Consider the following 15,566-nt stretch of genomic DNA (forward strand, 5'->3'; position numbering starts at 1 on the left):
TATGCCAGATTTTTATTGTGCCAGCTCACAGAAGCAAAAGCCAGCAAGTTGACACATCACCCCATTTTTCGGACTGACCAAAACAGTTGTCACACTATATCCTATATGCTGAGCACTTGAAAGAGACTACCAATTACAATGTATAAAGACTGCCAGGGATTGACTATATATATGAGGTACACAACACCACCGGGGCAATTAAATCTTTTTGAAGTTGAGAACAGGTTGTAAGTGCAGTTCTCACAAAGACTTAGTAAATTACTCCACTGAATAACAAGATGTGTATCAATATTTTTGTTCTCTTTATTGGGTTTGCTTGCTTACATGTAGGCTCAACAAACATGATTTTCATGCATAAGAACTAAAATAAAAAATCTCAACCACAATTAATAAAAAAACTAAAATGAAAACAAAGGTACTAGCTGCCTTTCACATCAATATACATGTTGATACACATCATTATAAGTATACAAAATCCAAATTGAATTTTTCAATGCATGCTGTGGTGAAAAGTTGATATCTGCAGTGTTCCAGCATTCCTGTTTCCCATCACCTGTGGCATTGCCACAAGTGAATTTTGACCCAGGGAAAGTAGAATTCTACAGCTTTTAGCAAACACTTGTACTGTGGGATGCTTAAATGATTCAGGAAAAGTGAGAACTGAAAAATTCTAGAGCACCACAGTATCAAAGTAAAGTACAAATGTAGATAATTTATTTACAAATAATAGGAAGTCAAAATTCCAATATGTGAAATGAACTTGCAACTACATGTATATGAACTGTTGATGAGCATCTCATTAACATGTCAATAATACCAAATGACTGAGTCCTATTTGATATTCCAGTGAATGCTAGTATTGTGTATAATGACTTGCATTGAAACAGAAAGTATGAATCTTGTGACATGAACAAATGTTTCTCTATTGTACAATCTGCAGACCATACATTTCTTTTGTTTCAAAAAATTTCTTAAATATAATCTATGCTCTTTATTCTTTGTGGGAACTAAATGTTATAAAGTTTTTCACCTAGTTCCATTTTGAAAATTTCAACTGGAATATGAGAAAGCTGGCAAATTGACACAAGCTTCATAGTAATAAATATAGAAATATAGTAGTGATTCCAGTGAATTTCACAACAGTCCTTTCATCGCTTCTTGTAACTTCCGCCGTGCCTCTACAACCTTTATTTCTTGTCGCCGTATATCCTCTTCTGAGATCAATGTTTGCTATAAACAGAAAGAAAAACTACAATTTCAAAACAAGTTCAACATGAAGTTGCACACATTTCCATGGGAGGTATACCCTGACTCATGCAGGAGGTTGATATTGTAAAGGAACCAAAATTACTTACAAATATGGCACATCTATATAACAGAGATGATTTTACAAGGTCAAATAACAAAGCGGAAATTGGCAAAATTGGAAGTAAATATACAGTTATAAAGAAGAATCATAGCGGTAAAATCTAGACATGAAAAAGCAGGAAAAAATCATCCCTGATATAAAGCCACACACCAAACTTCAATTCAATCCCTTTATTGGAAGTCAACAAAATTTTGTGATGAAAATTTTCTCTACCACTCCATACAGTGAAAAAAAGGCTATGTCTCATGAATGAGGAAAATCGTATCCGACAGCACCCAAAATGGCTTACAACCTATGCTCCACCTATATGAAGCTGCACACCAAATTCAAAATGATTCCATTCATTGGGAGCCATGATAATTACAATGAAATTCTGACAGACATACAAGGTGATTTCAGTATAATACCCACTCGAATTTTTAAAACAATATAAATGATTTATACATGTAACTATCATGAAAATTGACAAACAGAGAGAAAACTGATTTGAATTATATGATTGATTGATTGTTGGGGTTTAACGCCAAGCAGCAAAACTTGAATTACAGAAAAAAAATTCAGTACAAAAATTAAAATTAGATCTACTAACGAATTGTTCCAGTCAGTCACTACACACAACATCTAATAGCACTCCAATCTATAGACAGGAATGATTTTACAAGGTCAATAAACAACTCCAATCTATAGACAGGAATGATTTTACAAGGTCAATAAACAAAGTGAAAATTTGCAAAATCTGAAGTTTATATATAGTAAAAAAAGGGAATTGTAACGGTAATATCCTGATTTAAAATAGCGAAAATCTGCTCAAAAGCGGAGAAAAACATCCCTGTATAGAACAGAAGCATCAATATTGCTAGATAACTGAATGGAACAATTAGTACATAATAATTAATTACAGTATTCTTAAATAAACCGGAACTTGTAATTTTTGCTTTTTTCCAAATCAAATAATTCATCATAATCAATTTTAAATAATATTTTTGAAGTACATGGAATTCAGACCAGAACGCAGAGATTATGGAAGGGGTGCCAACTATAACAGTTGTTTAAGAAGTGCAAGATCTGATGTGAATCGAAATATTATGGAAATGCTATAGGGTCCAGGCTATTATTTCCAAATTTTGCCAACATTCTGCCCCTAAAAAATTAATAAAATTTTCAGATATAAAGGAAGCAGTGCCCTTCCAAACCTTCCAGTCTCCAGCCCCTGTATATGCAATTGAAATTATATAATAAAGATCAACACAACTGGCATACTCTACAAACCTGTATATGAGGTTGATTGGCATCTATATTGGCACCTGGATTTTTTGACATAGCTTGTTTGTTTGATGTCTGACCCACTACAGGACCATTGTTCATATGAAGAGCTGCTGATATACTCTGTAAGATATTCTCTGTACTCAGTTCTGGTCCAATACCTTAAATGATTGAATAAATACATCAACCGTTGAGAAACAGGCTTCACTAGAAAAACTAAGAGCAATGTTAACTAAATTGATATCTCCTCTCCCCTAATTGATTATATGCACCTTTCCACCTCCAAATTGATTTGAATCAAAATCTGGAAAGGGGTGCACAATGGTAATAAGTAATAAAGAATCAGGATAAGAGATGGGTACCCCTGTGACGAAGAATGATAAAGTCAATGTTCACTGATGTGAGACCCTGAAAAAACTTCAGATCAAAGTATGTAAATGTTTCATCAAATTCAATTCAGTGGTGTAAGACAGAGAAAACTGTAACACAAAAGTTGTAGATGGTTAAACAGAGGTCACCGTGATCACTGAATACCTCCCACAAAGCAGGCATTCAAATATTGTAAGATTGTTCCACTGTTAGTTTTTCTAAAATTTGCATTGGTGAAGTAAATACGTACCTTGTACATTTCTGGGCAGATCAAGAGCTTTCAATACATCATCATAATTGTCAACAGCATGGAAACCTTGCAGTCTCTTCTCCCAAAATAACTGTAAAATAAAGAGATCATATTTAGAGAAAGTGTACTGAAGGGCATCATCACAACTTTCATTGGATTTGGATCATTATTATTTATTCATTCAGTTGAATAAAAATGAATTGTCATTAATTGACAAATATATATAAAAGATGAATGGACAAATTCTTCTTTTTTTAGGTGTACAAGTCACACAACTCTGGAATGAAAAATATGAAATACTAAAAAATCAAAAGGACCATTCCTTCTAACAAGACAAACATTCAACCAGAAAATAATTTACTCCACTGAAAGCATAACGTCTTAAGTACAAATGGTTCCTTTTTTCCTGGCCATGAGAACTATGTATGGGGAGTAACAATCCACCAGTGCATCACAATCTTTTCAGTTATGATCCAGAAATAAATACTGGAACCATTTTTTTGTAATTCCAATCCTTTTCCTCAATTTTTCTACACCAAAATTCAAAAACAGAGTTACTACAGCTAGAATCTGCAACCGTTTATACTGTAGTAAAAACATCACAGACTGGCAGAAACTGTAAGGAATACCGGTAAAGTCATTTCCTACAAATGTTACAATGTGTTATTTTTTTATAACTTGCTGAAATTTAATTGAAATGACCGATGTGACCTATGTGTAAAGAGCACAATATGAACCTGATAATCAGTGAAGTGTATCGGAGAGTAGAATTGTAACATTGTTTGGACTAAGTTTAAACTTTTATACCTGTTTAGGTTGGTCTTGGGGTCCATGTTTGAGGTCTGTCTTTGTTTTACTCTCTGCCTCATCACGATTTCTCTTGACTGTGACTGGCTGTTTAAAGATAGATGCTGTCTGTCTGATAGGTAGGGCCAGACTGGAATCTTGTCGAATTCCTACAAATATATAGACAACTAACTAAATAGCAGCAACAGACTGGAATCTTGTCGAATTCCTACAAATATATAGATGTACAAACTAAATAAGCTGTTTCTCATAGTGAATACTGTTGATATATGTATTAGCATAGAACATACGATACCTCATATTTTAAATATAAAGATACATGTATTTTTTGGGTTTTACATAAATAAATAAAGCGAATATTTAAATAAAACTTTTTATTTCATTAATCAAGTAAGTAATTTTTCATGAAGACTTATTTCTGATTATAATTTTCAGTTTTTCCTGGAGTATTCTCCATTTTTTAGCTTTTGCCACGTTTCCTATGAATTCTATATGATACATTGTACATATACTCCCACCTTGGTATTCCTCAGCATATAACAAATTTTTCTTCATGTAACATACAAAATTATTTAACAGACAATTTTAAAGCATATAATAATTTTTACAATATACATGTACATATCAACAGATAGAAAAATATACACTATATTTAAGTACTAAATATGTTCATTCTATGTCTATGATAACATGAATATATAATTATTCATAATATACATTTTTTGTATTACTTGCACTACACCATACATGTTAACTGACCAACTAAAATTTACAAACTGGGAATAAAAGATTAATTGCTAGAGTGTTGAATACAACTGTACATACAGTATTGTGTAATGGGAAAGTTTTGCTTTGATTTTCAATATATTCAATAGAGCTATACCTTTTTACAGCTAAAAGAAACCCTTTATGAAAATTTCATATACACATGTACATTTTGTTTCTTGTACATATAATATAATTTGATTTAATTTGCAACAAGGCTTCCGACTGGTTTGTTCTCATTTGGCGAGCCAGGTTGTTTTATATAATCTGAATTGGTACTAGAATGTTGTAAATATCTTGAATCAGGATTTTTATGGTATAATATCTTTGCTTTGATTGATATAAACAATCCCAAGCTTGAAATATTTTGTTTTATAATCTACTTGGCTCATGTGAACTGCAAAAATGTTGTAAATCATCAGGAATCAATGGATTGTTTTAAGTTTCACTGAAACAGTTCCAAAATACACATAACTTGGTTAAATATTGAAAACAGAAATGATTCAACAGCCTTTGCTAGGGCTACAATCCAAAGCAAAAATGACCCTGCACACAGTGACAGTACTATTTATATAACTATTAAGTGATTGGGATTAGAATTTAAAGCAACACTGTACATACATTAGCCTGAATTATTGTATCCCTGAAAAATTCTTTTAAATACTTTTAAAAAAATTGTCTTATTGAAAACAAAACATAGACTTATGTTGAAATGCACCATAAACAAGGTATATATAATAATGACATTTGTATACGAATTTTGAATTATTTTGAAATTTTTTAAATTTGATGAATTTTAAAAATGAGTTTAAAAATAATTACAAAACAAGAATTCTTAATTATATTGAATTTTAGAAAATTATTTAAAAAAAAAACTCCTACTGAAGACCATAACAAAGTTTTGGTAAGGTAAGTTTTTTTTAAATAACCCCCTTTGTCATCACTAACCCTTCTAATCATTCTTATTTCATAAATCCTTTTCTATTCTTAACTGTTCCTAAAATCCAGAATAATTCTAAATCCCAGTAATGCCTTCTTTATGGAGCAAAACAATATAAACCACTAACCACACAATTGACAACATGGCCTAAAACAGCCTCAACTATCAAATTTTTACATAATTTTTGTATTATGTGAATCTCCCAGTAAATCAGGTCATTTAAAAATCATTCATATATTCTCATCAGCCTCTTATAGTGAAGACCTTAAGTGTCAGTCTCTGTAAAAATCAGACAGTAAGTGAAGCATGGTGTGAAAAAAAACCCACATTTTTATAAATACAATTTAACAATATGCACCAACAGAATCAAGGAACAAAGAAAAGATTTTTCCATATCATTATCCTTGGGTAAAATTATATAGTCAGATCAGTAGGTTTTCCACATGCCTGTTTTTTGTTCATTTTTTCCCATTTTGCTTGATTCTTATAAAGACTTCCACTTAATTGGGATGTAATAGTGCAGTGAGTTTTCGTTAACAAATTTAGGTAACCTTTGAAACTGTAGGTAAACATATAACTGTAATTTCATATTTTTTAGCATTTAGCTGCCTTTATTTACCAACACTGTACATGTATATTTTACCTACATGGACTTACTTTGCCAATATCTTGGGATGTCATTATATAGATGTGCTTAAACTTCCAAAACTTTACATGCATCACGTTGACATGGACATGATGGAAGTAGCATAATAATTTTAAACACTGTTAGATGAAAAAAAGCAAAACCAAAACACCAGAAGATCAGACCAGGGGTCAAAAGGTGACAAGAATCTAAAAATGAACTTCATGTGACCTCAGGCATATGTACTTTTCTTCCATCACCAAATGAATAACTCAAATCAGGAAAGAAAATGTTGACAAACCTCTAGCAAAGTCATAAGGACCACTGTTTGGACGCTTACTTTTTCGTATCGATGAATGGTTAATTTTACCAGTACGGAAATCAAAAGCTGATAAATCAAACCCTTCCCCTAAGAAGCGTGCCATCATTGGTTTACTTCTAACTTTCTTTCCATCAGGACTGAAACAGAAAAAAAAATTACATTTTTACAAGAAACACTTGTTTGTGTTGCCTTTTGTGTCAAGATTGTATGTGGGTGACAGTGAAAGCCCAGAGTGCTGCCTGCGCCCCTGCCCTCATCAATATACAGTAACTTTTACATGAAGTTGATAACTTTGCATGTTTTATTAATCTTGTGTGTGTATTGATGATGATGAAAATCAAGCAAAGCATTGCCACCTGTAAGCCTGTCCTCATTAAATACAAATTTATTGCTATGCTTTGTCATATCAGTATATATCCTGATATGCCTTTATATAAAAATAAATTAGTAAGTCGGCATGTAATACATAATAATAAAATAAACATAAGCTCTATTGGGCTTTAGACTGACAGTGGTTTTTGAAATGTAGTGGCATGCATTGTCTTCTGTGAGTATATTGTTTTAAATGTTATCTTGTCTGTTTTATATTGGTTTAAAGCTCACTAGAGCTTATGTTCAATTTTATACACATGAAAAATTAAAGTAAAGTTTAATTAGACTAAAATGGTTAAAAAAATGCACACACTGACAGGTCACAGACACAGGCTTCTCACTACTGTTATTTGTTAGCAAATTATTTGTTTTAGTACAAAAGAGACCTTTTATACAATAGCCTTTTACAGATTTTCTTTTCTCTATAGCTCCCTCCACATATTGGAGTACCCCAATACCACAATTGGTATTCAAAGTGTTAAGACGTGGATGGGGAAAAGAGAAATTGAGACCACAGTCCACAGCACTGACAGTGATACTGATACTGTTTGTCATCCTGTGATATCTTTATGTGCAAACCTGTAATAATACACGTCCGTTTTTCCTGCTGACAACCCTGACTGACGGACTACTTCTTCCCTCCTCCACCCGGATGGCAAAGAAGGGCAGTCTGACTGTCTTTTAATATCCATTATCTTTAAAAAACTCAAAATGGAGCGACCGGAAATGGTTGATTTGCATTAGAGGAATTGTTTACGCAAAAATAGAAATATAGATACATAATTGTATTAATATTATCTGTGCTATTTATTTTCATATTAATCACAAATTGAAAAAAAAAAATTACAAAACATGAAACTGATTCATCGACACCAAGTAATTGACCTTTTTGAGTATATTAATGCGGATGAATTTACCGGAAACTGAAAAAGCAGACGAAAAAGTCCGGGAAATTCAAGATGGGTAAACAAGCTTAAAATTCAATAATTTATAAGTGTTTATAATGTATGTAGTTAGATTTGTGTATATCTCAAGATACTAACTGAGCTCAAAAATTGCTTCATTCAGTCCATACGAAATCTATGTGATATTAATTGAATAAATCACTAGTTTCACTATTATAGTATTATGACAAATCGTACAGGGTCAGGCTTCTGGCTCAGCCTGGCTCAGGGGCTCGTTACAAGTATATCGGGGCCCCAATGTTTATGACATGTGAATCATAGAAATGATTTTTTTGTATACTTTTGTAAATTGTATGTAAATGTTTAGGTTCAGGAATATCTCAAGATCTATGTTTACCAAGGGGCAAAAACTATAAACATTTTGCACTGTGACTGTGTTAGTGTGGCTTTCTAGGCATCTCGGCCATAGAACGTTTCGACCACAGTACTTTTCGGCCATAGTCGTTTCGGCCATGGTTTTCAATATGTATTCAATTAATATATCATTGGTTAATTAACATTTAATTGGTTTCATTATGTAATACATTTATGATTGTCATCTTTTTTGGGGTGGTAAAGTAGTTTTATTACAGTTAAAAAGTGTCCTGTGTTTTCGATGATATACAAACGGTAAATCTTTGTTAAGAATGATATGCAAAGTAAAATAATATTCCTCTTGCACATAAAGAGGATGCTGAATGTTAATTTTAAAAGTGTTTTGGTTATGATTCGAGGATTTTTACTGTAGACTGGGGCTGAAATTAGGTGAAACTAATTTCAGATGTACAGTTTTCGGTGCATTTAATAAACTGTATAATATTTAATTACAGGTCTCTTCTATAGCATAACCAATGTTTTAGTGATCAAAGGGCAGGATTAATATATTAGTAATTTAAGTAAGAACATTCAAATATTCAAGTATTTTAATCATCATGCATGTAAAGTGAATACAACAATTACAACAACAAAAAACCACACAAACAGCACTTTTCTTTTTATGATTAATCCATTTATTTAATAAATTCCTACTTTATGCCCATTTTATTTTACTTAAATGAGTTTTTATACAAATTGGTGTAATAATTAAAGCAGAGGATAATATTTTAAAATGTGTGGACGAAATATACTGTGGCCGAGATAACTATGGCTGAGGTGGTAGTATGGCTGAAACGACTTGTATCGTTAGTGTGTAGTGCCCAAAAACTCAAAGAAACTAAAGATTGTGTACTGGATGTAATATGAGGTCCATGATGAAAAGCACTTTATTTTATTTTTGTAAAAAACTTATCACTTTTAGAGAACTTTATTTTTAGATATGGATCTTAACAATAAACTACATGGAAATGGTCCCCAAAAGATGAAATCTATCTTTAAAAAAACTTAGGAACCGTTTAAATGAAGTAGATACTAAAATAAATTGTAAATTCATCCATTCCTCTTTGTCTATGTATAACTGATTGACCATGTTTAGAAATTTTCACCTTTTGTCTTAATATGTTTTTCCTTTTTTTTTCTTTTTTCTTTTTTTTCTGATGTATTAGGATTGAATACAATGTACCGTGACATTGTTTGTGGAAGACATCGATTTTCCAAATAAACGTCCTTAGTGAGTCTTAGTCGAAATCACCGTTTCACCAAGGATTTTATAGTAGACTATAATAATCTTTGTTTTCACTATCTAGGTATTTACTTGTATTGCATAATGTTCATGTATTGTTTTAGGGCCTGGACCAATGACCAACAATATGTTCAAAGATCTTTCAGCTTGGTTTTCAGACAGTGTTCAAGAAGAAAGAAAGTCTCAATGGAGCAAGTATATTTAATGCAACATGCACTTAATTCAAATAATCTAGCAACTTCAAACTGAACCAATCATCACCCCTTTTTAGTTAGGGATATTTTAAACCAACAAGCACTTCCTGCAAAATGTAAGGATTATGTTTTTTAACTGAAATATGAAACATTGACTTTTTGGTCAGAAGTTGGCCTGTTTGAGTGTGTACATGTTGCAAAACTTTCAATTAAATCTTTCATAAAAATGAGTGCATGCATGTACATGTAGTATTTTCCTCTATTTACTAATTTTGGTTTCAAAGTAATAAGATTTAAAAATCTAAAATATTAGGGTAAGATCTTTGCTTAAGTGGGACTATAGTTTTATAATGGTTAATGAATTGTTAAGATAGGCCAATATGGTTTAATTCTAATTTATAAATGAAATCCTAGAAGATAGACACTGTGTTTAATAAAGTACAGATGTGCTACAAATGTATGAAACTGTGAACTGTGAAGGGTATTGCCAATGGGGAGCCTTTCTTGCTTAAATTTGAAGTTTTTTTTTTTCCTGTTTTGTTGTAGGGCAGTAACAACCTTAGATTTTAAGTATCCATTGAATACGTTTTTACAGCTAACAAAAAACAGGAGCTTTAATTTCAACCTTTGCATGATTCTTGAAGTTGTGCTAGTACTCATATTAAGTATGCTTTTATTTAGAACAGCATGGTGGAGTTGAAGCTGGCTTTGATGCTGCACAGTTCATTTTCAGTGAGGATGCTGATTGCACAGACACTAAAAGGTAATAAGTTATCCAACATTTGCTAGTTTTGTATGTCTTAAAAGTATGTTAGGCCAAAATCCCTGTTTCCTATACCAATCTGTAACTTTATTTGTCCTGAAATGAATACTATTTCTGGCATGTACATGATTTAGTACCTAACATAATCCTGTTCAGTAAATGTAAAACATTTTAATACATTTGTTGAAATTTCATACCTTATCATGTATTCATTGATTTACTTACTTTATTCGGAACACAGTTGAAATAATGCCAATTAAATTAAATCAACTACCTACCCGCTTTCCAATTTGCCTCTTAAATAGGGAATATCCATGCATCTGTTTTGCTTTACACATCGTTTTGAATCAATCTACAGTGTACTGTGAAAGTACTTTAATTCGTGCATACCAATTTTCGTGGATTAGGAAAGAAACACAAGTTCATGGATTTTTTAATTCGTGGTTTTGTGGTTTTCATTATACACTTCAATGGAAGTTTCCATTTTGTTGGGAACCAAATTTCGTGGTTTGGCCCACCCACGAAAACCATGAAAATTGGTACCCCACAAACAATAGTGCTTTCACAGTACTTGTACAATAGAATTATTTTTATTGAATGTGGCTACAATTATTAACACACAAAAGCTCAGTAAGAGGCCTTTTTCATGGTCCATGATGGGGTATTACCATATTTTGTTTTTCTACAGGCCAAAGGATGCTTTTAGTCTCATACAAGAATGTCTAAGTTGAGTGGTCAAAGGTTACTAAAACTAGATTTTTGTTTTTGATGGTCAAAAATTCAACTTTTTTACAGAGTGATGGGTTAATTATTTCCACTCAGCAAGTGTTTCTAGAAAAGTAGAGGATATGCTTACCCTACTGGTGCAGCTTATCCATGCTTCCAGTCTTAGTGGAGCTTGGGTTGCTCACCCTACCGGTGCACCTGGCCCATGATCCCAGTTGCTCATTTACTTATGTTTCTTTGTACATGTTATTTTGTTTGTTTCATGCATATTTTTTTTGTGTGTCTGTTATTACCTGTCTAGTCTTTATACATTCTTTAAATTTCTGCTTGAATTTTGGTTTCCCTGATTACTCTTTTACCATTGTTTAGTAGTTTATTGTATATTTCAGGATTTATAAAAGCCAAGCTTACAGAAATGAACATCTTGCCATATTTCATGCCAAGTATATAACAGATTCACTAAAAGTTCCAAACCAGAAGATTGGCCAATATTTTCTACCACCAACAGAGATACAAAACTGTAATTTGTGTTTTTTTAGCATTACATATTTCAGTCTATAATATCAAAGAAGAGTGAGAGATGTTGATTTTGGGGGGAGGGGGGGGGCGTAAATAGAACTAAATGCCGAGCTAGGCAAGACAATTTTTAGTGGAAGAATTGGAAAAAATCATGATTTCATGCCCCCAAAAAATTTTTTCTCCCAATTTTATCATTTTTTTGAAGCTGTTTAAATATTAGTGTTTGAGATATAGTTATCCAACACCAGTATTATTAAGTGGAAAGTTTTTCTTTATTCAGTCCATATATTATTAAGTCGCAAATTATAACATGTAGCTGCACTATTTTGTTAAGTTTAGGTACAGTATTTGGAAGAAGCATTGAAAATTTGTAAAAAAAAATGAAAGTACCCGTGCCATATTATGGTAATCACACTAAATTTGAAAATTTTTCTATAAAATGAAAAGAAATGTCTGATAATAATATGTAATACTTTGTTCACCTTTTACAGTGGTAAGAAAACAAATGAAATACATATGGGATGACGAATGTGGAAGCAGTAATACAAACAAGGTCAGTTATTCAGTGGGTAGTGCTCATTATCTAGTACTCTCTAAGGTGGCAAGTGATAATTTCTGAGTTTAATGATCTTAGACAATACAGTTATATTTGGTTATAAATATTCCAAAACATTTCTGCCAATCTGACACTTCATGTTCAATGTTTGAACCAAGCTTGCCAAAGAAATTTTATTTTGGCAAGTTTAAATTGAAAGTTACTTCCCAATTTGGCAAAAAGAATAAAAATGGGTTTCATGCACTTTGTGATTATTAATGAAAACAATGTTTTTGTGAACTGTATTCTTTACAGGTAAATCAGTCAAAAAAAAACAGTACAGGAAATTATGAAAGAGCTGGGAGACTATCTACACAAAGCAATGAAGATTTAGCAAATAATTCAAATGTATCCAATGCAGGAGGAATAGGAATACAGAGACAAGGAACAAGACAAGTGTCTCCTCAAAAGGACAGACTGCAATCAAGTTCAACAAAATTATATAATCATTCAGCAAAAGAAAGTTCACAGAAGAGGTCTTTGAGGTCACCAAGGGGAAAAAAACGGAACAATTTGAATGCCTCTTCTTGTAGTTACCACCTTCGTGAACGGTCACCAGTGAACTATAGTGAAATGCCAAATATTGATGTTAATGATATAGAATTGGACTGCAAGGAGAAGCCTAGTACTGTGACTAGTCCTAAAAATTCTGACCAGGATAGATCCTCTAAGGAGAATCCTTGTGCAGCAACCAGTCCTAGAAATTCTAGACAGGGTAGATCTTCTAAGGAGAATCCTGGTACAGCAACCAGTCCTAGAAATTCTAAACAAAGTAGATCTGCTAATTTATTGAATGTTTTGAATAAACAAGGTTTGTAACAGATCTAAACTGTTTAAGAGTTGTATAAAGCAGTGAAATCTGTTTAATCTGCCACACGTAAGGAGGTGGACCTAGGATAAGAGACACAACTCTAACAAATCATTGGAAAGTTTGTAGTCAGCATTTTACATCAATCTCGTGTAAGCATCAAAGTAACTCGGACTGATTTCATTCCGTTTCAAATAAAAGCTTGATAAGCTTTGGAGAAATTGAATATGGTACAAACATACCCCCGATTTCAAAAAGTTGTGTCCCTTAACCTTGGTCTACCTCCTTCAGGACCAAAAGTCATGTTAGAGAAGATGGGTTTCACATGTGATAGGGACAGTGTCAGCAATGTTCTATAGTGGTGAATTGTCAACTGAATAAAATGTTAGCACCATCCATAATAGTCAAAGCCTAAATTCATATTACTAAAGCATTGAGGTTAATTTTAATTTGTTTAATTAGTGTGTATCGATGTCTTTTAACAATTGGAAGATTATAGTGGAGCCAAAAAAATACATATATGTTTGACTTGGCAAGAAAAGGATTTTATAGGTACATGCTTTTTATGGGGGAAAATGCATTTTGCATTTTGTCATAGAATAAGAAAATGGCAGTGATAAATGCATGTGTGTGGTGTTCTAATTTCTAAAAATATATTAATAAATAATGTTAAATTATCTGTTAAAGAACTGTAAGGCCTAAAAAATAATATGTCTGTTTCTTGCTACCCTTCTACCTACCTTAATTTCTTTGTGCTTACCCTATTACATTATATAACCATTTTGTCTGAAGCACTGTTCAATTCTAGATTGCTTCCCTAATTACTCAATTAACAAAGTTGAAAAATTGAATAATTCCTTACCTTCGCACAGTGCCCTATTTTTCTCTTGCTGGTAGCAGGAAACAAGACATCTATTTTTGGGTATAATTATCTTATTTTGAAATCTGTACAAATCTCTATGTTAAATGTAAATGCAATGTAAATGCAATGTAAAAGGCATGTTTGGGCAATATCTGAAATAAAAACAATTTCAGGATATTCATCAAAATTTTGCTATAGAGGAAAAAAATTATTTTGTTTTCCAAGATTCAGTTATAATTTTTTTAATCTTTCTTACAGATTGCATGTACTTCAACATAGATGAACTGCCTAAGATAACTAGTGAGTTGGAGGACCTTGTTCCAGGAAAAAATGGATTTGAAGTTATGGCAAAGTCATGATTAAACTATTGACCTGAAAAATTATTCAAGTAACCAATTAAAGTTATGCATTGTGTGGTGTCATCTTTGATTCTAGGTGAAAATGAAAGCCCAGAGAGAAACTTCATACTTCACTAGTGGACAAAATTTATCTCCTATTTGCATAGTTATATCCTCCTTTCAGCAGGTATTCTTTAAAATTTGTTGTTATATCTGCAAACAAAATTTGAGGAGTATAAAGAATCATCTGTCTGTCTACATTTCTGATAAGGTAACTCCTATACCATTGAAGGGATTTTTATGAAATTTTTTAGGATGGTTGGGTATCATATGTAGATGTGCATGAAGGAATATACTTACTGTCAGAGGATTCCAAATAGGGTTAAGTTAACTCATAATACTGAACTCCATTTGAAACATGGGGTTTTCTCTTTGTGAGCTTACTCACATTATTTCTAGTTTTGTTTTGTTTTTTTTTTTTTCAATTAAAGAAACTATCATTAAGACTGGGTACTTAAGTATCAGTCTTTGTAAGAATCATGTAAATTCTGTAAAATGTGATACACCCAAAAAAAGGCTACACATTTTTTTATTTTTGTTATGAAGTTGCTTTATAGGTCTATATGATGAAATGTATAATCTTTCATTCCAACCTGTCTGCTCTTAGGAAATAATTAACATAGAAAATCCAATGATTTCTACAGTAGGTACTAGTATCGTATTGCATATCCCTGAGCGGGTGTATGTCAAAACATGGATGCTATAAAAATATAGTGCATTTTCTTTTTGCCTCTCTACAAACTAATGTTTCGTCAAAAGATATGAACAATGACTTATAAAATAGAGCAAACATCACACTGGAAGATGAAGAATTTTTTTAAGAGAAAATCTAACATAATATCATAAAAATGTTCCACTGAAAAGGTTGGTTTGGTGAGTGCAAAACGAACGTGAAAGTAGGGAAAATGGCTATTTATAGTTCAAGACTACTTTTCTGTCTGATCTTTGTGGACTCACCCTATTTTCTTTGCGGGAAATTATTTTTTCACATGTTCTTAGAAATGCTACATAAGTGAAAGTTTTATTGAATCAATTTACATATTTTTAAAAAAATCCT

General features: G+C 32.1%; 2 protein-coding genes across 4 annotated transcripts; one reads left to right on the forward strand and one right to left on the reverse strand.

The window, feature by feature from the left end:
- Positions 1-285: 285 nt before the first annotated feature.
- On the reverse strand, positions 286-7,828 carry LOC148620663 (methyl-CpG-binding domain protein 3-like). Of its 2 annotated transcripts, none has more exons than XM_088574342.1 (6): positions 7,662-7,828; positions 6,690-6,847; positions 4,059-4,207; positions 3,252-3,342; positions 2,639-2,793; positions 286-1,230 (listed from the first exon to the last, which is right to left on the reverse strand). In XM_088574342.1, the coding sequence occupies exons 1-6, from the start codon at positions 7,772-7,774 to the stop codon at positions 1,135-1,137; spliced, it is 762 nt and encodes a 253-aa protein (XP_088430468.1). In that variant the 5' UTR covers positions 7,775-7,828; the 3' UTR covers positions 286-1,134. The 2 variants fall into 2 exon arrangements, with proteins under 2 accessions (XP_088430468.1, XP_088430469.1); XM_088574343.1 differs by having other exon boundaries at positions 6,729-6,847; positions 7,662-7,826.
- Positions 7,829-7,999: 171 nt separating this feature from the next.
- On the forward strand, positions 8,000-14,525 carry LOC148620664 (uncharacterized). 2 transcript variants are annotated; one of them, XM_088574348.1, is made up of 7 exons: positions 8,000-8,045; positions 9,749-9,835; positions 10,520-10,601; positions 11,717-11,847; positions 12,338-12,399; positions 12,697-13,252; positions 14,370-14,525. In XM_088574348.1, the coding sequence occupies exons 1-7, from the start codon at positions 8,042-8,044 to the stop codon at positions 14,468-14,470; spliced, it is 1,023 nt and encodes a 340-aa protein (XP_088430474.1). In that variant the 5' UTR covers positions 8,000-8,041; the 3' UTR covers positions 14,471-14,525. The 2 variants fall into 2 exon arrangements, with proteins under 2 accessions (XP_088430474.1, XP_088430475.1); XM_088574349.1 differs by having other exon boundaries at positions 8,026-8,087.
- Positions 14,526-15,566: the final 1,041 nt, after the last annotated feature.

Source organism: Perna viridis, chromosome 3 (genome assembly GCF_037379345.1).
Source record: "Perna viridis isolate PV_CMFRI_1.1 ecotype Kerala chromosome 3, ASM3737934v1, whole genome shotgun sequence".
NCBI lineage: Eukaryota > Metazoa > Mollusca > Bivalvia > Mytilida > Mytilidae > Perna > Perna viridis.

What these genes read in the sequence shown, in the direction of transcription:
- LOC148620663 (XM_088574342.1), bottom strand. Translation starts at nt 7,774, where the DNA reads ATGGATATTAAAAGACAGTCAGACTGCCCTTCTTTGCCATCCGGGTGG. An exon ending in TCCTTATGACTTTGCTAGAG is followed by an intron (nt 4,208 to 6,689) that starts GTTTGTCAACAT and finishes ATATATTTGTAG; the next exon opens with GAATTCGACAAGATTCCAGT. An exon ending in CCCAAGACCAACCTAAACAG is followed by an intron (nt 3,343 to 4,058) that starts GTATAAAAGTTT and finishes TTTATTTTACAG; the next exon opens with TTATTTTGGGAGAAGAGACT.
- LOC148620664 (XM_088574348.1), top strand. An exon ending in GAAGCAGTAATACAAACAAG is followed by an intron (nt 12,400 to 12,696) that starts GTCAGTTATTCA and finishes TATTCTTTACAG; the next exon opens with GTAAATCAGTCAAAAAAAAA. An exon ending in GAATGTTTTGAATAAACAAG is followed by an intron (nt 13,253 to 14,369) that starts GTTTGTAACAGA and finishes TCTTTCTTACAG; the next exon opens with ATTGCATGTACTTCAACATA.